Source organism: Paralichthys olivaceus, chromosome 4 (assembly GCF_024713975.1).
Source record: "Paralichthys olivaceus isolate ysfri-2021 chromosome 4, ASM2471397v2, whole genome shotgun sequence".
Taxonomy (NCBI): domain Eukaryota; kingdom Metazoa; phylum Chordata; class Actinopteri; order Pleuronectiformes; family Paralichthyidae; genus Paralichthys; species Paralichthys olivaceus.
In genome coordinates this window covers 14,016,315-14,044,291 of record NC_091096.1, presented here as the reverse complement: position 1 = coordinate 14,044,291, position 27,977 = coordinate 14,016,315, and the positions used below count along the sequence as shown (strand labels likewise).

General features: G+C 41.6%; 3 protein-coding genes across 6 annotated transcripts; 2 read left to right on the top strand and 1 right to left on the bottom strand.

The window, feature by feature from the left end:
* Positions 1 to 934: 934 nt before the first annotated feature.
* tent2 (terminal nucleotidyltransferase 2) lies at positions 935 to 7,278 on the top strand. 2 transcript variants are annotated; one of them, XM_020100907.2, is made up of 15 exons: positions 935 to 1,043; positions 1,405 to 1,559; positions 2,395 to 2,502; positions 2,624 to 2,870; positions 2,987 to 3,101; positions 3,184 to 3,269; positions 3,373 to 3,430; positions 3,687 to 3,753; positions 3,847 to 3,923; positions 4,053 to 4,181; positions 4,279 to 4,322; positions 4,609 to 4,745; positions 5,720 to 5,811; positions 5,926 to 6,005; positions 6,122 to 7,278. In XM_020100907.2, exons 2-15 carry the CDS (start codon positions 1,441 to 1,443, stop codon positions 6,209 to 6,211), a joined length of 1,449 nt encoding a protein of 482 aa, XP_019956466.1. In that variant the 5' UTR covers positions 935 to 1,043; positions 1,405 to 1,440; the 3' UTR covers positions 6,212 to 7,278. The 2 variants fall into 2 exon arrangements, with proteins under 2 accessions (XP_019956466.1, XP_019956470.1); XM_020100911.2 differs by lacking the exon at positions 935 to 1,043 and having other exon boundaries at positions 1,426 to 1,559; positions 3,376 to 3,430.
* Positions 7,279 to 8,170: 892 nt separating this feature from the next.
* Positions 8,171 to 19,822, top strand: cmya5 (cardiomyopathy associated 5). Its single transcript, XM_020100905.2, has 14 exons — positions 8,171 to 8,420; positions 9,285 to 9,924; positions 10,096 to 12,912; positions 14,708 to 14,803; positions 14,945 to 15,163; positions 15,275 to 15,297; positions 15,510 to 15,634; positions 15,726 to 15,860; positions 16,266 to 16,412; positions 16,544 to 16,685; positions 17,511 to 17,644; positions 17,733 to 17,838; positions 18,272 to 18,448; positions 18,529 to 19,822. Exons 1-14 carry the CDS (start codon positions 8,305 to 8,307, stop codon positions 18,779 to 18,781), a joined length of 5,130 nt encoding a protein of 1,709 aa, XP_019956464.2. The 5' UTR covers positions 8,171 to 8,304; the 3' UTR covers positions 18,782 to 19,822.
* Positions 19,823 to 21,059: 1,237 nt separating this feature from the next.
* mtx3 (metaxin 3) lies at positions 21,060 to 26,781 on the bottom strand. Of its 3 annotated transcripts, none has more exons than XM_020101113.2 (9): positions 26,624 to 26,781; positions 25,197 to 25,266; positions 24,948 to 25,024; positions 24,762 to 24,854; positions 24,490 to 24,672; positions 24,292 to 24,368; positions 23,756 to 23,913; positions 23,390 to 23,478; positions 21,060 to 23,221 (listed from the first exon to the last, which is right to left on the bottom strand). In XM_020101113.2, exons 1-9 carry the CDS (start codon positions 26,702 to 26,704, stop codon positions 23,126 to 23,128), a joined length of 924 nt encoding a protein of 307 aa, XP_019956672.1. In that variant the 5' UTR covers positions 26,705 to 26,781; the 3' UTR covers positions 21,060 to 23,125. The 3 variants fall into 3 exon arrangements, with proteins under 3 accessions (XP_019956672.1, XP_019956673.1, XP_069379964.1); XM_069523863.1 differs by having other exon boundaries at positions 21,719 to 23,221; positions 25,197 to 25,283; positions 26,624 to 26,696; XM_020101114.2 differs by lacking the exon at positions 23,390 to 23,478.
* Positions 26,782 to 27,977: the final 1,196 nt, after the last annotated feature.

Sequence of the window (27,977 nt, the reverse complement as noted above, 5' to 3'; positions counted from 1 at the left end):
TTATTCTGCAGCTTCTATTTGCTGACCCTCTCTCTGTGTGCTGTATTGATCTAATAGGCCCCTATGTGCAGCCCCACCCCCCACCCCCCAAAAGCCGCTCCACATCTGGCAGATGGATGCATCCGCTTCCCTCCCACTCAGATCAGTGTCAGTATCGAACTGCCTACGTCACGACACCGTCCTCCGCAGTGACGTCACTCGGCGCTCAAGGGACCGATGTCATTTGATGTTTGAGGTTGTTTCATGAGAAGTTTAATGGGAAGTTGTGCCCACTCACCCACCGGCTTGGAGAAAATGTTATCCTATAAGGCTGCAAAATGAGATTTCATACTTTGCTCTGCAGCTCAAAGGGAGGCGTCTATTATCATGTGCAGTGAATGTGTAATCTGTGTCTTTAAATGAATAGTTCATCCAAAAATGAAAATTCACTCATTATCTACTCACCACTATGCAGATGGAGAGGTGGGTGAAGTGTTTGAGTCCACAAAACACTTTTGGAGTTTCAGGGGTTAACAGCGGTGCATCCAAAACGATAATACAATAATGATCGTCTGTCACGCCATCCTGAATTAGATTATCTGTTTTGTTTCTAACATTAAAACGCTCAGTTGAATTTGAACTTTTCAGTCCGACAGTGAAGAGAGACAGAGACAGAGAGAGAGAGAGAGAGTGAGCTGATGAATCCTGCAGCAGCACGGTGACGTACCGGTGATCGGCCTTATCTGATGCACCTCATTCAAATTAAAGTCATTTGGGTATCAAACACAGAACAAAGAGCACACACATACAATCACGTGTACATCATAACATCTTAACGAGACCGGCTTTTTACAACTTTTACGTCATGTCCATTATTATTACTGCAGCACAGATGAGCCAAACCTTTTTATTGGCTTTGTTTTATTTTGGGTGGTTGTTTCCTTTAACGGACGCAGTAGTACGTCCCCTTTAAGCGCAACTCAATTACGTCACGGCATCAACGCGGAAGTGTGGACATGCGAAAGTAGCTGTTTGAGTTTTGTTGACATTTGACATGAAATTTGGTGAGTGACTGAGCGCGGGTTCGGGTTTTGAACACTTCTTGACATTTAGCGACATATTATCACAGACGTACTCTTCATGTAAACCTGCAGAGAGGTGTTGTTCATTTTAAGACAACATGGCTGATGATGTTTGAGTTAGCTAGCTACGCGCTACTTTACATCAGCTAACTTTGCTAACTTGCTACACAGGCTGATCCCTGGGAAGTTTTGGTTTCCTCTGTCACTTTTCATGGGTTCTTCGTCGCTTTAACGTGAAATAATTCCGTGTGTGTGTGTGTGTGTGTGTATGTGTGTGTGTGTGTCACCTTTCAAAGTTTAGTGCTGTTCGGCTGTTGACGTGGTGCCATTGTTTTCCTCTCAGCGGAGTTGATGCTGCATCTCCGCGAAGTGCCGCAGCATGTTCACCCGCGGCGCTGCTCTGAGGGGCCGCTCAGCCCACAGTCACGGCCCGTACCCTCCACCTCCAGTGCCCCGGTACTATGATTACAACCACCAGAGGCCGACAGCAGTCAACAGGTGAGTCCGGGGAATGAACTGATGAGTGCGTGTGTGCTGGAGATCATCAGCGTCAGTCACCAGCAGTAAAGACATAGTCACTTGCTGGGACTCTTTTTATCTGGTTAATTGCGGATCTATTATTAAATCGTCTTTTTTGAATAATTAATAACGATTTTTCTTTTATTATGTCCCCTCAATGTAAATTGGTTGGTGTTAGAAGGCCCTATAAACAACAGTTAATTGTCGGTAGCCTGGCTGAGACATCGATAACATCCAGCTGGCCAATTCCCCAAAGGCAGTTGCCATAGAAACCAAGGTCTTGCCACAGACCCTACATATAAAGTAGAGGATGTGATCCTCCAGTGGAGAAGGTTACAGCCATAACAGGTAGAGTCTCAAGGTGAAATAGTTACACAAAGGACAGATATACAACTTCATTTAGGTAAAACAGTCATCACACATGTATGGATGTAACATGGTTCAGTGAGGAATAATCTAATTTTGGACACGTAGTAAGTATGAGATAGGATACGATAGTGATAAGTACATGAAGGAATACTACAGAATGCAGTATCTACTTTTACTGTCTGTATTCTTTCGGCCAAGCTTCAATATTGTTTTTACTCACAGACATGAAGCACATTCAAAACATTTTCTGTCAGATCACTGTATTTCCATCAAAGTTGAAGTCTTTGAATGTCAGAGATAAGCTTGTTGTAAACTGGAGTTTGTTGTTCTGGGAGATGATAACTTTGTCTTCATTGCAGTTTGATGTGCCAAGAGGCTGGTGCAGACAGTTAGTGCTTCTTTGATCGTCTGTCTTGTACAGTAACACGTGCTTGTCTTTTTGTAGCTTTAATGTTCCTGGTCTAGAGAGGTTACCCACATATGAATGGAAATCCTCACATTCTGCCTCTCAAGACGCCCCTCTGTACACAGCAGCTCTGCCCAACAGGCGCAAGTAAGTCATTTTCTTATTCATTCACTGCTGAATAACCTGTGTCTCATGCTTATGTTTCTAGAAACTCTTCATCAGATCAAAGTTTATCTTTTAATATGTCTTGTCACTTTGTTTCTTCCAGGAGGCAGAACGAGGAATACAGCCCCAATGTCGTGAAACGCCAACGCCTCGACTCCTCTACCCACCCAAAGACAGGGTCCACTTCAGTTCGAGCCCCTCCCCCTCATTTATGTCCAGACCAAGTGTTTGCTGGGTCCTCGCAATCATCTTACTCTGGTTTTCATCCCAGCCTACACCCCAATCCCAGGCCTCAGGTGCCTCCTGCCCCAGAAAACCACATCAGCCTGCAGACCTATGCTAAGGACAAGGTAGTGTGTATTCAGATGGTCTTAATCCGCATCTAACATATATCAAGTCTGACTATGTGTTTGTATTTGCAGGTGTGTTTTGGTTTTGTTAAGATTACATGTGTTTGTGCCCTCAGCTGAGCACTCAGATGGTGGAGCTGTTTGAGGTGTGTCAGCAGCAACTTTCAGATCTGACCTGGAAGGAGATGTGCAGAGCTCGGCTGCAGCGAGATATACAACAAGTCTATGCAGGTGTGTTAAGCTGTTATACAGTCACTTTCTGCTCTTATTTTCTGTTGTGATTATTTGTAAATTAATGTGTTTCTGCCTGTAGCACGACTTTACTTGACTGGATCTTCGATGAATGGATTGGGTTGCCGCAACAGTGATGCAGATCTGTGTCTGGTCCTCCAGCTTCAAGTAAGTATCTCTGACTCTCTGCAGCTAATGTCATAGTATATATCTAAAATCTACAGTCTTATCTACTTTCTCTTAGACATCTACACGTTGTTTTTTGTTTCAGAAGAGACCAGATCCTATTCATGTGCTCTCTGTCCTGCAAAAGCTGTTTAAATCACTCCGTGAGTAGTAAGAAATAATTTTGAAAACATGAAATAAGTTGGAATAAGACACATAATATAAGTTTGGACATTTTTGAACATGGAAACATGCTTTCTTACTACCATCTTACTTCTTATTCAGCTTTGCCTCTGTTTCTGTATTCTCTGCAGCCTCCACTAGGTGGAGCGTTTTATACAGTTTTAAAAGGAGTTTCATGTTTATGGGAAAGGAAACTGAAACTAAAATGAATCTAATGATGCTTGTTTTCATTTATAGCTTATGTAGAAAGGACCCAGCTAATCAGAGCCAAGGTGCCAATCCTCAGGTTCAAAGACAAAGACAGGTAGAAGCAAAAGAATTAAACATTTGAAGCTTTACAACATCAAATCAGAAAGTAGTCTTAATGTGAATCTGTCACTATACCTCCCTTCTTTAGTGATCTGGATTTTGATCTTAATATCAACAACACAGTGGGCATCAGAAACACATTCCTTCTGAGGAGTTACGCTTATGGTGGGTAAGACTAAAATCTCAATTTCTGTGGCAGTAACTAGTCATCGTCTTTTTCCATGTCAGCTGTAGGAGTGGATAAAGAGGTTTCTTGATTTGACCTGCTGTGTTTGTTTGTGTTGTCTCTCACAGCTGATCTCCGGATAAGACCCTTAATACTCGTCATCAAGAAGTGGGCATGGCATCACCAAATCAATGATGCCAGCAAAGGAACATTAAGCAGCTACACACTGGTGCTTATGATCCTGCATTACCTGCAAAGTCAGTACAATTACACACACACACAAAATCTGTTGTTTCCTCTGTAGCTTTGATTGGAGTGAATCTCATCATGTTTGTGATGTTGCTTTCGTTACAGCTCTTAATGAACCTGTCCTTCCTTCTCTGCAAAGGGACCACCCAGTGAGTGTGTTCATTGCTTATGACATGCAAATCTTTCTCTCAAAATCAGAACAGTTTTTTTTAACCATCCATAGTATATACTCATTAATGCCCTTTCTCCACTAATCAAATAACCCACTAACTTAATGAGGAAAAGCAGCTGTGGACAAAACTCAAGTCAAAGTCTTCTATATCTGTTATACTTTCTGTTACCATCCAGATTTAAAATGGTTGTAAATCATTTCATTCATCCCTAATGTGCAGTGTCACTCAGTTTTGAGCATTTGTCCTGTGCCTTGATTTTCAGGAGTGTTTCAATCCCCTCATGGACATCAACATGGTTCCAGAGGGACCCAAACACATCCCCCCCTACATCTCTAGAAACCAGTCCTCCCTCGGTGACCTGCTTGTGGGCTTTCTGAAATACTATGCCACAAACTTCAGGTATCTCCCCAAGGACATCATATTAATGAGTCTCATGTTCAGATACACCCACAGTTCCCTATGCCTGCTCATCGTCTTGCTCCCATTCCTCATCTCCCGTCACCAACATCTTCTCCCTCTTCAGTCCCCCTATCTCTCCTCTCCTTCCTCTCTCCTGCATCCTCTACTCTGGTGTCATGTTTCTGGGTGAGAGGCAGGAGCAGGTGGGACCTTTGGCCTTACACAGCACTAACATGACATGCCATGGCCACTGTGTTTGCAGAATGTGTGTTACCACGTCATGCTGCAGTCAAGAAGTTGAACTAGAAGTCACCACAAAAACACGCACTTGTTTTTTCAATTTACACTATCAAACACTCAAACCTGATGAGTGATTATGTTTTTATGCCTCTGCGACAGCCATTTCAGTAATCTAGTTTTCCCTTGATGTTACCAAATCCATAAACTAAACAATTATACCTGAGAAGACTGAACTATGTAAATGTTTAATTGGATCCTATTTTGTGTACAATACAAAATGTCTTTTAAATGCATCAAATTCAAGGTACAATGAAGCTCCATCATTTAAGACTTCAAAATTGAAAGACAGACATTAGACAGACAAAAACGGTTGAAGAGAAAACAATTGTGTCAACTTTCTTCTAGTAATTGTATGATTAAGTGAGAATGAAAAGCCTTTGTTTCTTTCCATATAATGACGATCATGTAACAATGTAAAAAAAAAAATGTTTGAAAAAAAAAAAAAAAAAGAGTTGCTACTTGATATTGTTATTGTCTCCCAGGAAGTTTCTGTTCATCCTGAACCAAAACTAACAGGTGCCTAGAATCTAAAAACTTTGGCTTGGTCAAAGTGGAATGTGCATGTTTTGTAGATGATTAGCTACAACCTGCAAAGTCACTGATGTGGTTATGAGGACCTTGGTGGTTGTGTTTATTTCCAGTGCTAAATGTCTTCCCTTTTCTGTGCCTTGCAGGTGGGACAAGCAGGTGATCTCTATTAGAGAGGCCAGAGCTTTCCCCAAGAACAACTCCAAAGAATGGAGAAACAAATACATATGTGTGGAAGGTAAACATTTCAGTGGATGTAAAACACTGCTGCCACCTCCACTTAATAATAACTGTAGCCTCAGTGTACGAAACTCTTATTTAATCTGATCGATGGTGATTTATTGTGTTTCAGAGCCATTTGAAAGAAATAACGTTGCCAGAGCAGTCCATGAGAAGTTCAAGTTTGACACCATCAAAGCTCAGTTTGCAGAGGTACATGTTAGGCCAGATAACTGTGCTCTTTATATTTTATTTCCTTTTCATTAGCAGCTTGATCTAGCTATAAGTTCTTCATAATCCTCCTGTTTCTCATCTCTCTGTCTGCGCAGTCATTTCGGATACTCCAAGAGAGGAAGGACCTGAACTCGATCCTCCCAGCCAGCGCCATCATTAATATGGAGTCTGCAGGCAGGAGATGAGGGATTCCTCTAATTAGACGAGCTGAGTGGAGTCTTCTACCTCAACACGACCTTGTGCCCAGAAATGATGACAGACCTTCGGGATGTGCTGAGCAAGGAGCCGTGCTGCCTCTGCATCTCACAGCCCAAAATGTTTCTGGGACCCTGAAAGTTCTGGCTGTTTTCATATCGGACATGTACAGTGTGTCCTGTGGCATCACATGTTGAATATATTGCACTGTCAATTATTTTGCTGCCTTTCCTAAATGTGTTACGTAATATTCCAGAAAACAAGAGTGTAAATAATTTACAATATTTGTAGAGTGACACCAGAGAGCTCTGAAGTCAAAACCTAAACTGGTGACAGAGAGATGCACTGAAGCAGGATAATAATGGTTCATGTTCCATGAGATGGTAATTTCTGCTACACCACTCGTTCCCAGTGCACATGGAATTCCTGGGATGAAATTAATTTTGTTAACAAAGAATGAGAAGATGCAAAAAACACTTGCAAACTGCTCATGTCTGAAGTTAGCTTAAATGGAATCAACTGTGTGGTGTACTGCTTAGTCTCATGAGAAATGTTGTTTCTGACATATACATGTCAAATATACAGTATGAATATCATCTTGGGATCTACTTGTACCATCAGAGCCTTTTTCTTGGTCAGTTTTTAAGTGATTATGGGCTTAAACATGAAATGTGCCCTTTTTCTACCGCTGCATTGAATACCATCTCTTTTTCAGATCATCACCTACTTTCTGTTTCTGAACTTTTAAAGTTAAATTTAGGTTTGGATGATTTTGAGGTGATCATTTTAGGGCTGCAATGATGCCACACTCACATTTTACATGACTGGTAACAAACATACTGCGTCATTGTAGACCTAAGATCTGCTTGAGTTATTGGGACAAATACAGATTTGTTATTCGCTAATCTTCAGTTCACTTAATACACGTTATTTACAGAATTCACACTTGTGAGTGTAACTTTGTTTTTTTGTCCATAGTTTATATTGTTCCTCAGCTCTTTTGTACATTGCTGACTTTCAAATGTTTGTTTAAAAAAAATAAAATTTCTGAACATAACGTATGATTATTCACTTCACATGTTTGACCTCTATGAGGCATTGTGTTTTCACGTTGTCTGTCCGTACGTCCCATTCTTGTGACCATGATAACTCAAGGGGATTTTACTCAAATCCAATACAAACCTTTCTGAGGACTCAAAGATGAGCTGATAAGATTTTGGAAGTCAAAGGTTAAGCTCACTGTGACTTTACAAAAATGTTTTTGCCTTGTGAATGCATGATCTTTAGAACATCTCAAGAGAATTCTTTCAAATTTGGAATAAATCTTCCCTTAAATTCACAGATGAACTGATGCAGATGTAAATTTGGTGTCTTGATTTAATGTACTTGGAGCTGTAACGTCATTCAGTGCATCACAGGTGTTTCACGAGCCTTAGAAATGGTACAAATGCACCCTTTGTTCAGGATCTCTGCAGCCTGCTCTGGCTGAGTCAATAACCTCATTGGTTTTTGGGACTTCTACATCCTGCCAGCACAGCAAGGGGGGTAGACATGGTAGCATGGTGTTGGGGGGGGGGCATGAGCGTGGACCTCTTTAGCATTACCACCAGCAGCAGGGGGGGGCAGGGGGACCATGCAGGAGGGTACTGTTTCAGCACATGACCTATATTTAACTTGCAGAAGGGGATTTTGATCTTAAAGGCACATACCCTCAGTCAGCTTTTGGACTCTGGCGAACGCCTCAAACTTCATGGTGATGATTCTCTCAGATCTATAACATTATTTTTATAATATGTTTAAAGTCTGACTTCTTGGATTTGGTGTGTTTTTGCACTTAACTCAACAGCAGGTGAAACCTACCCACTCTCTAACCCCACTCCCCTCTGTTCATTCCCCCACTCACGTCTATTTCCGTCCCTCGCTGAGTCAGATGGACAGCTCCCAACTTAGAATGACACAAACAGGCAGAGCAACTCTTCCCAATTCAGAGAAGCTGAAAACATCAAGACGACACTGAAAAAGAAAAGAGAGAAAAACAGCATTGGGAACTGCAGAGTGCAAGAGCTGGGAGGACATTAACAAGATGGAGGAGTGTGAGAGTCTGGAACCAGAGATGACAGAGCTACAGGAGCTTCAGTCTGAAGCCTCCGAGGCCGTCAGTCAGGACGATGAAGACGAGATGGAGGAGCTGCAGAACAGGTGCTTCACTCACTTATCTGGACTTTACACCCTGAATCATTTCAATTGTGGATGAGTTTGGGTGAAGTGGTGTCTTTCTGCTGGGAGACCATGACATTGAATGGAGTCTTAGAGTGGAGGAACCACTTGTTTGTGGCCTTGTGTTTTCTTTTTATGGAGAATGAGACCCATGTTGCACAAAGAGTACTCAATACTTAATATGACCATCTGTGATTCAGTTCAGAGCAGGAACTGTGAGCGAGGCACTGCAGGTAGCTCAATTTGACTATTTGATATATCCGCCATCCCATATCTTACATCTCATTTATCATGTTTCATACTTAGTGCTGTAGCTATCCGGGACATGTCTTAAATAGTAGAAGACACCGATATGTTGGATGTATTTGAGAAATCCAGGCATCTCTTCTCTAATATTACATGAGTGACGCTTTGGGATGTCACCTTGCTGTAACCCCCCTCCACAAACCAAGCTGTATTCATAGCAGGAGGGGACATCTCACAACGCATTTCTTCCTTATTTTTTCAGCTCATCCCTCACATTGGTCTGGGACAAGTGGTCCTATGCTTAAGATTTAAGTGTCAAGTAATCGCCTTGAGAAAAGATCAGCGGGCGTTATGGTGTTGTCAGCTTAGATCTTTCTGATTCGCCTCAGTGCGGCAAAACATGAATTAGGGCACATGCTGCTCAGATATGTTTTGATTTGATTCATTGGTTTGTTCTCTGCTTGCATTTCCAAGAGCCGTGCCAGGAGGATCTCCTCTTGCACTCAGAGTGTTAAGTCATCCCCCTTCCTCCTCTAGTGAATAGCACAAACAGCCTGATCTCTCCTTCCTCTAACTCTGTTCCATTCCTCACTACTTCAGTCTGCGAGAGGTTGTCCAGGACCAGTCGGTGAAGCCCCAACTGCAGTGCCTGATGGTGGATCAATCATTCTCCATGGTGACAGTGCAGAGTGAGGACAGTGGAATCGTTTGGGAGACAGCCTCCAGCCGCTGCTCTACTCCCTGGGCCTCTGAGACGAGCTCCATCTCTGAAGCCTACAGCATGGATGGCTCTGGAGCCGCGGGGAAGATCACCATCGTCTTCGATGAGGAGAAAATAGTCCGCAGGAGGACGAGGTCCGGAGGGAGGATCAGCAGACTAGGGGACAGATTTAGCCGACCTGGCAGTTCAAGATCCGCCTCGGCTCTGGGAGTGGAGCGACCGGAGATGATGGAGGTCTCTCTCCCCAACGTCAAAGAGGAGAAAACCGAAAGAGAGCCAGACCTGGAGGAAATTAAAAACAAAGATCAGCAACTGTTTAGTTTGATTTCTGAGGGTTATGAGATTCTCAACATCAGAGTCCCTTCTAAACTTCCTACTGTGGATGAGGAGGAGAGCACGGAGCTGCAGGACAATTTGTCTTATCTGGACCAGACTCCAAAGATCAAGTCCAGAAACCACAATGACTGGACATCAAATCACGTCCTGCCAGTGGAGGGGGAAATACTGGATCACCAAGAGGTACATATCTGATTGATTTGAACAATTATTATGATGGGATATCTCATTTCTAATGCTAGTCCTACCATTAACATACATTCATTTATCCTATAAGATTTTATTTATGTTTATTTGGAGATTTAAACATTACGAAGTTCTGATTTGTTTTTCTCTCCTCTGCCCTTGAAACAGGACTCTTCTCAGCCATCAGCAGACACAGAAGCCGGACACACACCCACACAGAAAGAGAGCACCAATGACATTGACTACTTTGAGACGTTTACCCTTTTGGATCATGCAGTTCCTGCAGAACAAGTTCCAGAGCTGCAGCAGGGGAAACAACAGCCTCCAGTGAAACCCCAGGCAGAGGAGCAAACCCCTGCAAAGGAGACGGCCACAGACAGCCCCTCTGCATCAGAAGACTCTTTTGTTTTTGTTACAGATGTGGATTTAGTCGGAGAACACCTGGATCAGGTCTTCTATGGAGAAGGAGCTCCTTCTGATGCACTGCAGCGGAAGGACGACGACGAGGCAGATGGAGGAGCTAGAATGAGAAGGAGAAGAGAGAGCCAGAGAACAATGAAGGAGGGTGGTTTGGTGTTGTTTGGGAGTGAAGAGACCACCCTCACGCCCATCTATATCTCCCCTGGACCCCCGAAGATCATCGATCCCATCCTTCTGGAGGAGCCCACCGCCATGTCCTTCATGTACTCTGACCTCTACGAGGACGCTGTAGGCCAGCGGCAGAGGAGCGACGAGGAATGCTCAGAGGCAGAGAGTGTCACATCGGAGAAGTGTTACAAGAGACGTTTCTCGGATTCAGACGAGGCAGACGGCTACCTGGAGAAGTTTATTTTGAAGGATGAAACTTCCACAGTGGAGGCTCAACCTGAGTCTGTGAGGGACAAGAGGGAGGGGAGGATGATGTGGTCAAGTAGTAAGTTTGAGACGACAGGGTGTCTAACAAGGACGGTCGAAGAAGAAGAAGAAGAAGGACACAAGACAAAGACAGAGGAACCGAAGATACAGGAGGTAAGTGCTGGAGACAGGAGCAATGATGTGCAATCAGCAACTTTTGAGGAGAAAAGCGAAGGAGAGAAACTCTCACTGCTGACTGGAGAGCAGGATGGAGCAGAAGCCTCAGAAGAATCAGTTCAGGGGTTTAAACTGACAGAGGATAAGGAAATGACACAAGAGGTAAAAAGAGACCAGGCCGAGCCCCTGAGTAGCAGCACTGATGGACCACTTCCTGAAATTCAAGAGGTGGAGAGCAAAGTAGAGCAAAAAGAATTAGAGAGTGAGGAGCATCAGAGAGAAGAGCACAGAAAAAGTGAGCAAACCTTGAATGAAACCAAGCGACCGTGTCAGACACAAGAAGAGGTGGACAAAATGTCTGAAGGTCTTGTGAAGGCCACAGACGAGACAGCACCTGAAATCAACGAAGTGCCAAAGATGGACATTCAGTCAGAAATTCAATCAGAAACCAGTGAAACCAGTTTGCCTGAAGACGCAGCTGCTGATACCAAGATGGATTCTGCTTATGAAAAAACAGCGACTGAGGCCAAACCAGGGGTCGTGGTCGAAGAAGAAATGATCACTTCGACTGAAACCTTAGGTGAAACGAAGACATCAGCTGAAACATCACTGTATAAGGAAACAGACGACATTCCTGAGGATGCTGGACCCGTTGAAGTCATCACTGACTGCGATAGTGCAGTGCAAGCAGTCGTGGAGGTAACTGAAACAGCAGTGAATGAAAAAGAGATTCAAACCCAGGTTCAGATTGATCTTCAGGAGGCAACACGTGATGATGCAACAGATGTTCAAACAGCAGTGGGGGAGACTGCAGCTAAGAGCCAGTCGCAGGAATTTATTGCTGAAGCTCATCAGGAGGTTAAAACCAAGATTTCAAGCGAAGAAGTCGAACCTGTGATCCTGGAGGAAGTAAAGACAGATTCAGACAAGAAACACCATGAAATCTTTGAAGCTCCGCAGCCTCAACCAGATGATTCAATGACTGAAGTCAAAGCTAAAACACCCACAGACGACACTGGGACTGTGCTCCAAGACATGGTGAATGTAGATGATGAGTTGATCCTCCTCGTCCCCAAAGGACAAGCTGTAGAGATGGACATTGACATCAGTCAGTGGTCAGACAAGACCACAAGTGATGCACAAGCTCTCCCTGAATCTGATAGTGTATATGAGCATCTTGTAGCATCTGAAGATGCACCAGAGCCGACCAAAGAAACAAAGATGGACACTCAGTTGGAATTAGAACCAGAAGTCCATGAAAAGGTAGAAGAACCACTTGAAAATGATGTAGGCAGGGTGTACTCACCACCTGCTCCTGTGGAGGAGGTCGACACGGAGGAGATGAAAACAGAGGAGGACGTAGATGAAGACGAGGGTGTCTTTTCTCCTCTGAGGAGCTTTACTCCCCAGGAGGATTTATCTGGGCTGCAGGGAGAGGATATACTACCAGAAGAACCAGATGTTGAACTGAAAGCTGAGGTGAACCAGGCGGCAGATGCCCTAGAAGCAATCATTATAAACCAGGATGTAGCTTCAGATGTTGATCTGCACAGAGAGGATCCCGGACAAAAGATGGAGCAAGATGAGGTGGTGGAAGAGGCTCCAGAAGCTCCTGCAGAGGAGCTGGAATATGAGGTGATTTCTAAACAGGATGCAGAGGAGATGCCTGAATCTGAAACACAGAGAGATGCAGAGGAATCCAGGCCTGAGTCTGGCCAGAGCAGAGAGGAGAGGAGGGATGTGGAGATGGAGATGGAGGAGGAGAAAGTGTCCCCAGAAGAAGAGCTGATCGAAGCTGACTATGACATCATCGATGCAGAGGAGGAGAATCAGGCCCGACTGGCTGCTGAGCTGCGGGGGATGGACTGGTTCTGTCTCACCTGTGGATGTCTGCTGTCAGAGGACGACTGTGAGTCAGGGAAACATCAGAGCCATGAGCTGACAACAGTGGACAAAGCGTATGAGGAAATCAAGGTAGAGTACAAAAGATATATAGTGCACATGTTGTGTTCTGTATATAAGATGTTTTAAATGTACAGTTGTACAGGTTTTTAAACATTATGTTTGCTACATTTGCATAATGTGCTCCTAGTGGTTAGTCAGGCTCCTCTGACAAAGACAGGCAAAGGTAGAGCGGAGGCTGAATTTCCTACATGTGCCAGGAGCAGTTGACCAATCACAGAATGGGCCAGCGAACCAATCAGCTAAAACCAAGTGTTACAGACAGAGGCTGAAAAAGGGAATTGCAGTAATGGACAATATTTATAATTGTTTTCTGAAATAATAATAATTCAAGTATTTCAAATTATGACCTGTCTGTCTTGTGAACTTTATTTGCCATCAGCTGTCTTATTTGTTAATTTATATATCTTCAATTTTAACAACTGATATATTTACTAATACTACACAAACATATCAAGCTAAGTAAACATACAAAATATTAGTAGTGGCCTCAGAGGGTCACAGCATCTCCCAGACGTTTGAGTGCTTCAGCAGGTCGTGGCTGAAACGTCACAGCAGCAGTTTCCATAACCTACTGCAGGCTGTAATCAAATAGTAGCTCATTCACTTTACCAGAATTATTACAACACACATTTATGATCATCACGCTCTTTACTGGAATTGGTTTGGATCATCAGATAATAAACTGGTCCTAAATTAGTCGGCTATAACTTTTCCACTCATGCTGGCAATGTTGCGTGCTCTCAGACTGCTCTCAGGCTGCAGCCAAGCACATTGAATTGTTGTGATGTAATGCTCCACTCTGATCGGTGGAAAGATCCAGTGTGTCATCATCAAGCAGAGACTGAGATGTGATCTGTTCCCACACACACACACACACACACACACACGTTTCTCACACTGGTGTTCCTCAGGGTCAGCTAAGGGTCAGCCACATTCTCATTTCAAATATTTAAGACATTATTACACCTTATTTTTCTTAGTTTTACATCTTAGTTTTCAAAAAGCTGAAGGTTCATGGGCAAATTTACAGTCAGATTACAATTAGAGAAAGCTCCTCAGTTTGTTACAAGACGCATCAGCAGAGAAAATATTCAGTTATATAAAACGAGGAGGTATTAGACAACATTTGATAAACAATATGTGGCATCTAAACGGAGGGAAAGCTGGACCAAACTGAGAAAGATCAGATGTCAGTTCCAGATGAAATTTAAACCTGGTCTGGTGCCTGCATGATATTTATAAGAACCACTGACAGCCTGTAAACTGTAAATAAGAGGCAGATCAAAGCTGTGATACAAGGCTGACCTCACTCAGATACTACACCGAGCGGAAAATCGATGGTGACAAGTTTACTAAAACAACTTAGCAAACCTGTGTCCAGTCCAGTTCTCTGAGCTATACACTCCGATACGTCTTCAGACATACATGTCTGCAAGTACGCCCGCACACCCTCCTCTACACACACACTTTCACACTCTTAGTGAGAGAGCAGTCAGCTTTACGAGGATTAGAGAGTGATCTGCTGAAGATTAACCTGTGTCATCAGTCGAAATACCAACAGTAGGAAGGAGACTCCATCTCCCACACATCAATCACTTTGCCTTTCTAAAATTCGTTTCAGAAGCAAATGATGGGATGAATTTAATCCTTAGTAGAGAAAGGTTTTACTACAGACACAGACTAAGTTTGGCGCAGCTTTATTGTCACAACTAAAGCTCTCTCTCTCTCTCTATATATATGTGTGTGTGTGTGTGTGTGTGTACATATATATGTGGTGATTTACGTCTACGTGTTTGTATAACAGGAGAAGCTGAGTGACTGGATCTCAGAGCTGCAGGGTCGATCTGAGAACATTGAGGACTTGGTGTCTGAACTGGAGCTGGCCTACAACACTGTAGAGGTGAATCATGTTCACTTAACGTCACACACATTTAATTCTCTCCCGCACGATCAGATTAATATTCATTGTTCAGCATGACTTTTCAGCAGGACATCATTTTACCAAGTGTTTCATGGTCTTGCTCACTGTCCTCTCCACCAGGACCAGTGTATGGATGGCGAGGTGGCGATGCAGGCACAGAACGAGGAGATGATGGCTCTGGTGATGGAGCAGTACAACAACATGTCTGTCAGCATGGAGGAGGAGAAGAAGGCCAAGCTGGAGCAGTTGTACGACCAGATAGTGTCATTCCAGGAGAGCATCGACACCACCAAGGCCACGCTGGAGACCACGGCCAGAGAGGCTGAGACCGACGCACGGGTGAGTCCTGAAGATTGATCAGATCATTGGTGTTGTGATTGGACAGCGATTAGTGATCAGGGTTTGAGTCACACTTCTGATAAATCCCTCTTTGATCTGCTCTCCTATTAGTCACCTGAGGACATTCGTGCAAGGTAATTTCCGTGAATGGAGTGTGAGCTAGTGTGGTTTTCCTAACAACTAAATTATAACACGTCACCAGAAAGTGATAACCAGTGGAGCATGCTGCTTGACCCACAGAGATATAACCTTACTGATAATTGAATTATGGGCCTACAGCAAAGACGGATTTAGACATTTGCTTGTTGTTGTAGCCAAAGGTTAACCGTTGTGGTTGTGTGTTTAGGCTCGAGGCAGCTCTAGACTCAGCCATGTCACTGGAGCTGGGTCCCAAGGGTCTGCTGGTGTTTGAGGACTACGCCAAGGGCAACATCTCCAGCTCACACGTCGCACATCGCAAGGGAATCCCAGGTCTGTCTAATACAGACCTCTCTTTACAGATACGTGTGAGTCCATGTGAAGTCTAGTGTCATGTGCATGTGTGTTCTGTTCTGTGCTTCAGTGCCTCAGAGGCCCACGCTGCAGCCCCAGGAGCCAGGCTCAGCCACCAGCACCAGTGTCACTGTTTACTGGAAGGTCAACCCTGGAGATATCATAGACTGCTTCCAGGTCTACTGCATGGAGGATCCCCATGGAGGTAAATACTTCAGGACTAGCATTTGTATAGTTTACATTTGTGTGTGTGTGTTTTTTAAAAATATATTTTATTGTGTTAATGTTGTTCTTTTATCTGGTGTATGGTCTGGCTTCTATGATTGGCTAACTTTGCACCTATATTTATTTTGTGAAGCACCTTGTTAAATATTATTATTATTATTTAAACTAGAAAATAGTGGGAAAGTGTTTTTAATCAACTTTAGACTTACAGCTCTTGAACTTGGCACCATGGTATGATCTCAAATGATGATCTATTCTGAGACAAAATGATTTTTTGTTCTTTATAAATGTTATTGTATTATTATATTGTATTATTTTCCAGTATTTGTAGTGAGTATAGTTTTGTTGACATAGTGCCTCATATTTATATTGCTGTTATCCACAGCTGTGTCAGAGGAGTACCGTGTGACAGTGAAGGAGAGTTACTGTGTCTTGGAGGAGCTGGAGCCTGATAAGACATACAAGGTGTGGGTGATGGCTGTCAACTACACAGGCTGCTCTCTGCCAAGCGAGAGACTCATTTTCACAACCGGTCAGTGCACAACAACTTGAACTTTTTAATTTAGAGTTTAGATTTCAGTTGCATGACTATATCATAACTATATCTATCCAGGCAGCAGCACTTTGTCTATTGTCTCAGATACCTTGTTCTCCCTCTGGCAGCTCCATCGGTGCCAGTGATTGACACAGAGCGCTGTACTATCATGTGGGACTCAGCCACGCTGCGGTGGCAGAAGCAGACCCCCGGACAGAGTTACACTCTGGAGTACTGCCGTCAGTATGAACTGGAGGGAGAGGGGCTCAGGTGCGTCTCTGAGACGATGCATGATCTGACCTGGATCATTTGTTTGTAGCCAGTCAAGGTGATTGTTTTAATCTGATAGGTAGTAGAATCAGGAAAAAGATGTAGATAAGATAAGATGATTTCATTACTGGGGAAATTCGCTTTGTTACAACTGCAAAGATGAACGAAACATCAGTGTAAGTCATAAATAGGTGAACATGCAAAATAAGGAAATATAAAAAATATGTCCACAATGTGAACAGAATATATTAATTTTGCATGAAAATGCAATGATTTTTTTAAATTTTAACTTGGAAAATAACTTAATAATAAGTTGTAAATAAGATGTCAAGCCATGCCAGTGGTGGAGTAGGTACTTCAACATTTACTTCAACATTTTACTAAAGTAAAAGTACAATTGAATTGACAAAAATGTACTCAAGTAAAAGTACTACATTAACTTTTCCACTAAAAGTAAGTAAGTACTTGCTTTTAAATATACTAAAATTTTCCCAAATGCAACAGCATTATGTCTGACTCTCATTGTTGACCTCTGAATCCACTGATTCTTCACCAGAGATGCTGCTGCTGCAGGAGGCGGGGTCTAATGTTCCTTGGCCGCTCTGACTGGATCGGTGGATCAATTCGTCTCGTTATCGATTACTCTTAAAAATATAAAACACAATAAGAACAATTGACGCAACGCTTTGTTAAAATATATTGTAGACAATACAGATATTTGATGATACAAATAGTGGAGTCAAAGTGAAAGTCACTGAAAATAAATCTACTCTCTTTAGTACAGATACATGAAAAATTTAATTTTTGTTGTGTGTGTGTTCCCAGAACCATCTCAGGTATCCGGATCTGTGAACAGAGGGTTCTTCTGCAGCCCAATGAGAATTATCTGTTTTACATCAAAGCTGTGAATGAGGCTGGAGCCAGCGAACAGAGCGAGGCTGCACTCATCTCCACTAAAGGTAAAAAAAAAAAACCCACACACTTTAACTGTTTTTGTTGCTGTTTTGGTTTTTAAAAATCTCTCCTGTTACTTGTTCCTTCTTGCAGGTACGAGGTTCCACCTGCTGAAGGCCTCGGCTCACCCTGCGTTGGAGCTTTCAGTGGACCAGACCACTCTGCACTATTCCCAGAACACACCACTCACCGACAAACAGTGAGTTTAAAGGTCCAGTGTGTAAGATGTAGGTGAAAGGGATCTATTGGCAGAAATTGAATATAAAATAGTGCTAGTAATGTTTTCACTAATGTGTTTCATCTTAACTGTACGAATTGTTGTTTCCTTTACCCTAGAATGAGCCCTTTATATTTAAATACTTTAAATTTACATCGGAGGCAGCCATGTTTTTTACAGTCATCCAAACTGGACAAACTAAACATCTTTTGAGTTTTTATGACAACTGAAGGACCCACAGGTTCTTTTTCAAGTTTGGTGAGAAGGATTCAGCTGCAAGATGCAACTTCACCACTAGATGTCGCTAAATTTTACACTCTGAGGCTTTAACACAGTTTCTATCACCTCCTACTTGAGGAAATGTTTCAGGAACATGTGTAAACCTTTAGTCTGTGTGTGCTTTTCTTTTGTCGAGGTGTCCATCCATCCTGGGTGAGTTGTTGTCAGCACGAGGGCGACACTACTGGGAGACGATTGTCTCAGGAAGCACAGCTTACAGACTTGGAGTGGCGTACAGCGCAGCCAATAGAGACAGCTCACTGGGGGAAAACAGCCAGTCGTGGTGTTTGCAGTGTATCCCTACACCCTCAGGGTATGCATACACCTCCTCTCATATAAAGATACTTCCCATCATTGTTTCACTCTAAATCTTCCACCTGTCTGTCTTCACAGTTGCAGGTATCAGCTGCTCCACAACCAGGTTCAGTCCAGTGTGTTCGTGATTGATATGCCTGAGCGAGTAGGTACCCTCCTGGATTACCAGCTTGGTCGTCTGTCTTTCTACAACGTCCTCAGTGGTCAGTTGTTGGGGACGTTCAGTCAGTGCTTCACCCAGCCGTGCCACCCCGCTCTGGCCCTGGAAATGCCGGGCAGTCTGGAAGCCAGGATGGTGCAGGAGGTTCCGGAGTTTGCCAAGGACAGTTAGCTCCGCCACTCACCTCACACCCTGAAGAGTTTACACTCCATGATGGACAATATCACTTTATGATGATTTCAATGACCAGTATTCTACAGAAATGAGCACAGGTCTGACAGGACAAAAAAATATAGTTAAATCCACAGTAAAGCAAGAAGACACAACTGGATCCTATTCATTTAAAGAAACCTCATTGATTGGTTGTGTTCTTTATAAAGGAACTTGATCACCATAGAGCTCAGGGCTAGGGCTGAACGATATGGTCAAAAATGATATCAAGATAAAAATGCTCATATCAGTGGATATGGATAATCATCACGATAAATGTTACATTATTATTTCTTAAGTTTAAAGATGGATTTCTGCTATTTCTGAGCTATTGTGGTCTTAACCCTTCTGTATGGACAGAGGATCACAAACACACTGAGGTAAAATAATTCTGTGTTATCTTCACTGTTCCTGCACAATGCATAGTCAATATATAGCTATATATTTGCCATTTTGCTATAAAAATGACCTTGTGATAATTATGATCTTGCCCAGCCTTAGATCAAACACAAATGATATCCAGCAGAAATTAAACTGTCATTTTGTAAATATCAAAAACAGAAACAACTGTGCAACACAACTGGATTTCAGTTTGAGTGCCTCAACATTTTCACTGGTGAACGTCTTGTATTTTGTTGTGGAGGGAGAAGTGAATTGTGTTGTGGATCATTTTGTAATTATGACCGTAAAGTATGCGTATGTTTTTGTACTGGTGTTTTGTTGATTTAATATACTCTCAGTTGCCTTCCTGATCTGACACTTTGAGTGAAGGCTCCGATACATTGAAGTCAAATACATGTTGTGAAAGTCTTTTGTCAGCCATATCTCCAAAATGATACTGTAGCACTTTTTGAACTGTGTTTCTTATTGCGAATAGGTCTATTTTGTGTAAATAACCTTTGTAAACAGATCAGTTCCTTTTATTTGTGTTTATGTGCATCTGATGGCAAACACAGATCAACTGCTTTACTCCCTCTGTCCTGTAAAACTGATTTTTTTAACCCTGAGCTGAATGAACATGATTTTTTTTCTAATTGCACAACTGGACTGATAATTGACTCAGCTCAACACTTGTTGTACTCACTATCACCACCAGATGGCCTCAGGACTCCATTTGCTGTGATATTGAGACCAGAGCAAAAATAAGAGATTGTCAATAGAGTTTTGAAATGGCTTGAAATTGTTAGGAAAGTATTTCTAAGTGTTTTAACTTTCCTTTGAAAACACTATTGCCATGTACTTTACATTACCCTAAACACTTACTGCAATGTAATATAAGGATCATTATCAACCAAAAAAACTTTGATATACAAATTAAATGTAAAAAAAACGTGTACAAGATTGTTTTATCTTGAATTATACCTCAGACAAATATACTGTACTTTTACTACCATTCTCTGCGGAATCTATAATTTATTTAAACCTTTAAATACCTTTCTATGACCTACAGCTACAGAGGATTTGTGATTTGAACACCTTGCATGACAAGCTTGTTTTTCCAGCAGATGTGTCATTATTAAATTATTACGTTACTATTTTTCCAGACACTCAACCCCCCCTTTTTTTTGTTGGTCACCTTTCCTCAGTTCTGGGGAAACGGAGACGGGAGGGAGAGTGAGTAGAAGAGGAAGCGGAGGGTAAACACATGCAGACCTTCAGGGAACAGCTGCTGGCCTCCAGAACAGATCTGTGCTCAGCTGGACCTGGGAGGGGAGCTCTTTGAAAAGTGACAGCCTCATTTTACTGGAATCGACTCTTCTCTGCCATCCTGCAGCGGATCACACTGAGCAGAGAAACTGGAACACTTTACTTTGTACAGCTGAATTCAAGAAGGCTCCATTTTGCTTCTTAACACTACTTCTGTGACACCATTGGATATGATTCATTTCACAAAACATTTCTAACCCAGAGAAAAACAATGAAATAAAATCACTGCAACAGGTCCAAAAGCACTGAATACAAAACCAAACAAAAGGCGTTTGAGTCTCTCCCACACATGACCTATGACGTGAACATTATCTGATTTTTTCCACGTCTAAGGCCAGAAGCAGACAAAGAGAGCTCTATCTTCCCAAACATCTAAACACATGATCACACGATCACAGCAGCACAGTGGATTACAGTGAAATCATCTGTAATTATTACTGGAAAAACAGGTCAGCCAATAACACGGCTTGATGATGCACTGGCTTAGTTAGAAGATGTTTACTCTTCTAATAGAAAAATCTAGAGACAAAAGTTCACTTTATATTATATTTTTAATAAGATAATAATATGATATGGTTTCCATCCATGAACAGATTATGAACAACGGCAGCGGAAATGACAAAGATATAACTTATGGCAATGTATCAAAACAGTGAAGGTCAGCATGTTGACACCAGCAGTCATGAAGGCACACTGCACCCATACGATCCTCACAAGCCTCTGCAACCAATGCATGCATGCACACACAAACGCACACAATCACACACTAATGTAACTCTTATGTTTCAGAATATGGAGCTTTAGAGGGGAACGTGTCCATGAAGTATTTTCGAGAAGCTGCAAAAGCCAAATATCTTTTTGAGTATCAACATTTAAAACTGGGACACAGATCATGAAGGAAACACGCACAGAGTAGACTCAGTAATGATATGAGCTGCGAGGACATTTAGGAACATGACATGCAAAGAAAAACAGGCAACTCATTGTACAGTCCAATCTAGATAATCAGACGGTAATAATGAGTGAAAACAGAAGGCAGCTAATGAGACTTTCCCAAACGGGACAGACGCTTCATTTCAAGCAGAATGTTTGTTAAACAGGAGTAACAAATAATAACACAGCAAAATAAAAAAAACTTAAAAGATGGTCTTAAAAAAGTGATGGCAACAACAGAAGTGAGTGGATTGTTAATGACTCAGAATATCTCACACAATAAACATGAAAGACACAGTGGTTCTTCTCACACACACACACACACACACACACACACACACACACACACACACACACACACACACACACACACACACACACATTTATACAGTGTGTAAAGCCCTTCTATTGCCTCAGTGTATCTAAAGCTGCCTTCAGACTTGCACTAAACTCCACATATTCTCTGGAAATTATCCAGAGGGGCTGTATGTGAAAAACAAATATCCGAGACAGTTGCTCCGGACATTCTCTGGAGTTTTTCCTGCCAGCCTCTCGAGTTAAATATCCGGAGAATGTCCGAGTGAGCCAGTGTGAGAATGCAGTAGGAAAATGTCCGGAGAATTGAGCACGCGCAAGTGAACACGGGACAGTCGCATCACTGAATGAAGGTAAAAGAATAGAAATATCTCAGGATGATAAAGAGGCATGTCAACTTGGAAAGACAACGGGATTCAAGAGCTTTTGATGTTAAGGGCAGATTAAAGTGACATAAACAAAAACATGCAGCAGAATTTATATATTACGTCCCCGCGTGATCTACCCAGAAGCCAACACTCACCTAAACACTGTGGAGATTTTAATGTTTTCTGAACGCACCTGACCTGGTCAATCTCCTGCTGCGTTCCTTATATGTGAAAGCAAAGTCCAGATAACATCCGGATATTATCTGGAGTTCGAGGCTTAAGCAATGATTGTGAACAAGCTGATCGACTCCATTAGAGGACACTCGGAAGTATTTACAACTATACAGGTAATTAGTTATTCCTATAGTCTGACTGCATACATACTGTACATTATCATCTACTTCAAATGCTATTCGTATTAACAGTGCAGAAGATTTTACAGTAGATATTAGGATTCATGTCTGCTCATCCTGCATGATAAAACACAGATCTATAAACTAGAGTAACTTTAGATTACTTCAATGGTGAAATAAGGTGCTCTAGTCCCATTCTACTCAGCAACCAATGTCTGTTTAACTTAGGAATTTCAATTTTAGTGTTCTCAATATTCAACTCTTAGTAGATTTCTTTTCCCCCTCAGTTGTCTATGTCTTTCTCATTGAGCACCACTTCATAGCATTCCATCTTTACCACATACATGCACTAAACCTTTTTAAAGACCTCACACAAGCACTTTCCTTCTCTTTCATATGAACATCTGTGAAAACTTTCATCATTATCTTGCCTTAAAAAGTCTTTTTATAGTTATATAGTCATACTTTCATTAATTATTAAGTTATTTTCCTTTCATGCTGCAGAAGCTGCAGATCAGTTCTGTAAGATTTTTTTTTTATTTCAGGACGTTGAGTCAGAGCAGCACCTTTCATCTATGGGCTGTTCCTCGTGGATTCATAAGGCTGGATCAGGGCTGCAAGGTGAAGGGTCAGGCAGGGGAGGAGTTCTTCTCACTGAACAGACTGGGTTTGGGGTCTGGTCTGTGCGGTTTGTGCTGAGGGCTGCTGCGAAGATTATCATCCATCTACAGAAGAGGATGTACAGTTTAGTCAGCGCACACATGCATGAGCGGAAATATGATATACAACAATTATTCAAGAGATATGCACTCTTTATGTGATAACAGTTGAGACTGAGACCAGTTCAATGGAACCATGAACCCATAAAGAAGAGAAAGGGAACGCAGAAGCACCTTTTCTATTAAGTTGGACTCTTTGTTTACAAGCTGAGTTAGTTTCTGCAGGTTTGCATCCATTGTTTCCTGAACAGGTGGGGGGGGACCTGGAGAGAGATGAAGCAAGGGAACACCAGCAGAAGGAGAAGGAGGTTGAAGAGAATAAGTGTAACAGGAAAAGTATTAAATGATTCCACAGCCAAAAATAAAGAAGATAAAATAGAGCAAGCATGCAGGGAAACAGAGATGAAAAGAGAAGGAACATTCTGAAGAGGTTAGTTCGTAGTTTGTGTGCAAATGTAAATATCCGCCACAACACTCTGTCTTGACTTTATCAAACTGTCATCAAAATGTGAATCGCTCCAGAGTGTACAGCGATCTTACAAGGGTGGTCTGAGCTGAAGTACACCGCGAGGATGGTGTCACAGAAGCACGTAAGGTTATCCAGCTGTTTGAGGTGGCTCTGCAAAGGGCTGCTGGGAAGATTGGCTTTAATGAGGGGAGCCACGAAACCAAAGACATAGGCATCCAGACTGGTCGGCCTACAATCACAAACACACATGTCTAAAAATACAAATTCATATGACTGATACTGTCAAAGAGCTTCATAAGTCATTAAATAACAATTAATCATATCGTCTAAATGACATTTTTCATGCCATATTTAAAAAGAAAGAGGACTTGTTCCATCTTTACATCAAAATGTGTCCTATTTTCTTCCTATACCAGTAAACAATAATCAAACAACCAAACCAATACTTCAATGGAAAAGGAAATGACTCCTGGCCACACATTTAATTAAACAAGCAACATTTGCATCTCAATTTTTTTTCATTTCAAGTTTTTTCATATATTGTTTTCCACATTGCACATATTCAGGATGTACAGACACGGTCTTAAAGATGCATTAAACAACTCACGAGTTGTCAAAGAAGTAGTTTGCTGTTCCCAGTCTGTACGAGAGGAGGTTCAGGCACTCTTTAGCATCACTGTAGATCTGAGGCACACACAGTTAGAAAGAGTCAGAGTTGTATCTTGAAAGTAGTGTCTTGAAAAATTATATTCAAGACACAGTTAACACAACGTGAAGCTGATTAGTTGGACATCTCAGTATTTACCTTCCCCTCAACCTCAGTGATTCTGTGTAGAGGTGCCTCTCCTTTGGTTAAAAGGATGCGGGAGAGGGCGGCGTTGGCATGGCGACAAGGGACAAGAAAATTAAGAGGGAACGGTGAATGTGAAGCAAACCATGGCCGTGTCAGGTTGGCGTAGTTTTCTGCATCCACCCAGAATGTGTGCAACTGTTGGACACAGAACAGAAACATTATCATGACTCACTAATTATACGCTTCACCAGAAACAAGTAGAAGAAGAGGAGAGATGGTTTTACCAGAGCTGGTCGCAGTTTCTCTTCAAGCAGGGCGATGTACGCCATGGTGTCTGCTCCCTGTCTGGCTGTGAGCTCAAAGTCTGCGTTAAACCTCTGGAAAAAGAGCAATCATGACTAACTGTAGAGCCACAAATTTTGTTTAATGGGTTTGGGGACATGATGACAAGGTGACGGACGGACTCTGACCTGTTTCCTCAGGAAGTTGAGTATTTGTGTTGGTTCTTGAATTGCAGCATCTCCACACAGCAGCTCTGGGACTGTTGCTGCAGGTTGAATAAAAAAAGATATTCAGGACAAAGCTTAAGTTATTCAGCATTGTATTTGTGTGTTCTTTTGCATTATAGTAAAATCATAGAACTCTCCGTGCACCACATTGCCACATGGCATCCTGACCATGTTTTAAAGTGTCTTCTTTTATGAGAAGTTGCTGCCCACCTGTTAGAGTCTTCCATGTCCAGTCTATAGGAGAAACTGTGACTTTTGCCCCAGCAAACTTTGAGTATGCCTGAAAGAAAACACACACTTGAATCAGAACAGATACAAAACAACATTCAGTACATTTATTATTTAACAAGTCAGTTACTGATCGAAATGCAAACATATGCAGCATGCAACTTTACAGGGAGTACATTATCAGATGAATGTGGGACTGTAATACTTCTGTCAACGCTGGGTTTTATATTGTATCAAGGTTGTAATGCAGCGAAATGTTTGCAGAGGTCATAGTACTACCAGGAGGAATTTGGCACTGTGTATAGCAAGAAACAAAAAACCCAAACACCAAATAATGACAAGTTGATGTTGCCAATCACAATTTTCAGAAGGCCAAGGAAATGTCTTGAAATATCTAATTTTGTCCAACAGTCAAAGAAGTTCAGTTTACAATCATATAAAACAGAGAAAAGCAGTAAATCACATTGGTGAAGCTCGAGCCAGAGAATTCTCAAAAGTTTATTAGCAGGTAAAATGTCAAATGAACATCCTGTCAGCTTTGTGAAGAAAATACTGATGGTTGATATGATGTACACTTTCAGTCTTTAAGTTTAACTTCTTGTTGCCTGTTTTTATCTAACACGTCCAGACCTGTCGTTGACAAAGTATATATAGTGATATGTTGCATTTTAAAATCAATATTAGCTTGTTGTCAATAAACCAACGCAAACCAAACATCACGAGTGTCTGTGGCATGTCGTTTCATGAGCGGCGTCACCTGGTGGCAAGTGTTGTCACTGCATGTATTCACTGAGGAACACTATGACAAATAGAAGGATAATAACTGTCTGCTCATTTTCTAACCAGGTTACTGCACCGATCACTGTCGATATATGTCCAGCGAGAGACTGGGTTCACATATATAAAGACTGAAAATGAAACTGTGAGTAAACTGACCTTGAAGGGACTAAAGCTTTGTTATCAGACACAGCGACATGACAGAGGACAGAGCATACAGATGTTATATCACAGCTGCACACACGTTACATGCAACTGTGAACATTATTTACACGATGGTCCTGCAGGGCGACGGGGCAGAGACACAAGTTAGCATGGAAGCTAACCTGAGACACACAGAGACACACTGCACAAGTTAGCATGGAAGCTAACCTGAGACACACAGAGATACACTGCACAAGTTAGCATGGAAGCTAACCTGAGACACACAGAGATACACTGCACAAGTTAGCATGGAAGCTAACCGGAGACACACAGAGATACACTGCACAAGTTAGCATGGAAGCTAACCTGAGAGACACACTGCAGAAGTTAGCATGGAAGCTAACCTGAGACACACAGAACAGCGAACCGCTCGTTTCAAATATACACATAATGGACATATTGTCATTAATGTTGGATGAAAACGTCACCAGAACTATGAGGGACTCGGTGTGGACAGAAGGTAAACCCCAGTCTCCTCCCCAGCATCTCAGCTCCATGGCAGCCGCCATGTTGGACTCATGGAGGGGGCGTGTGACGTCATCAGGTACCTGTCACATCAGAGCCAGCAGAAATGAAAAAATAAATCAGGCGAAGGAATGAAAGTGAAGGGTTATTGTCTCTAGTAATAAAGAAGAGAAGTAAAACAAATGAAAAGAAAAGTGAAGAAAACTTATCGCATAAAAAACGTCATCAAATAAAGTGGAAAACATGTTAATTTAGAGATATTATAAAACCCAGAGGGGAAAAAAAATCAAAAATGAGAGATGAAGAAAATAGTAAGAAATGTAATATATGCTATAAAATATCATCATAGTAAAAAGATCTGATGAAAAGTTGAAGTTAATAAATGAAAAAAAACCACTTAATTTAATCATAAATCAAGAAATATTATGAATAAATATTGTTTAAAAAGAGAGAAAGAAACAATCAGGTGAAAAAATGTCTAATTAAAAAATATTAAGATGAAAAATCTGGTAAAAATATTTACAGAAAACAAATTAAGTAGAAAAAAATACATGTAGAAGAAATCTGGGATAAAAACATACAAAATAATCAAGTAAAAATCACGTGATCAAATCAGGTGAAAAAACAAATATGTTCATATGTTTCTTGCCAAGATTAACTGTTATATTTAAGGAATAATCAAATGAAATGTTTATACATTCATATAAACGTTTTTGGCTTCTGTTAATCGATATCGTCACTTTACTTGACCGTAGGGCTCATAAAATGTTAAGTCTTGGTGAGGTAATAATAAAGGAATGAGGCACAACAACTTTATTATAGAGAGAGAACTAAAAATAGTACAACAGCATCAATGAGAAATCCTTAAAGTATGGTCCAGTGCTTATAAAACTCCAGAGCAGCTACTCAAAGACCATGAGGTCAGACTGTTTCTACTGGATCCAAGATCAAATCATTGAGGAATTCTCAGTCTCAAATTGTGTGTGCAGATAAACAGAAGAAAATTGATGCCTGCTCTGTAGTTCATTAAATAAACAAGTCAGTTTTTATTTATTTGGCCCCAAAAATTACACAAGAGCTTCATGGTGAGTAGGTTACAACAACCCCTCACTATTCTCAGATATTTTATTCTGTAAAAAACAAAACCCTCACATACTCTGTATGCACCTAAAAAATAGTTTCAAGCTGTTTCTTGCCAAATATTTGTTATTATTACTTGTTAGTGATATACATGAATTAGAGGTTAGTTCCTGATTTGCTTTTACTTAAATTATAAAATGTCATAGAAAAACAAAAGCTTGCTGAACAATATTTTAA

Coding starts and splice junctions, on each gene's coding strand:
- mtx3 (XM_020101113.2), bottom strand. CDS start 26,704: ATGGCGGCTGCCATGGAGCTGAGATGCTGGGGAGGAGACTGGGGTTTA. Junction 24,855..24,947: donor TCAACTTCCTGAGGAAACAG/GTCAGAGTCCGT, acceptor CTCTTTTTCCAG/AGGTTTAACGCAGACTTTGA. Junction 24,673..24,761: donor AGAAACTGCGACCAGCTCTG/GTAAAACCATCT, acceptor TGTGTCCAACAG/TTGCACACATTCTGGGTGGA.
- tent2 (XM_020100907.2), top strand. CDS start 1,441: ATGTTCACCCGCGGCGCTGCTCTGAGGGGCCGCTCAGCCCACAGTCAC. Junction 1,560..2,394: donor AGGCCGACAGCAGTCAACAG/GTGAGTCCGGGG, acceptor GTCTTTTTGTAG/CTTTAATGTTCCTGGTCTAG. Junction 3,754..3,846: donor AGGTTCAAAGACAAAGACAG/GTAGAAGCAAAA, acceptor TCCCTTCTTTAG/TGATCTGGATTTTGATCTTA.
- cmya5 (XM_020100905.2), top strand. CDS start 8,305: ATGGAGGAGTGTGAGAGTCTGGAACCAGAGATGACAGAGCTACAGGAG. Junction 12,913..14,707: donor AAGCGTATGAGGAAATCAAG/GTAGAGTACAAA, acceptor TTTGTATAACAG/GAGAAGCTGAGTGACTGGAT. Junction 18,449..18,528: donor TGTATCCCTACACCCTCAGG/GTATGCATACAC, acceptor CTGTCTTCACAG/TTGCAGGTATCAGCTGCTCC.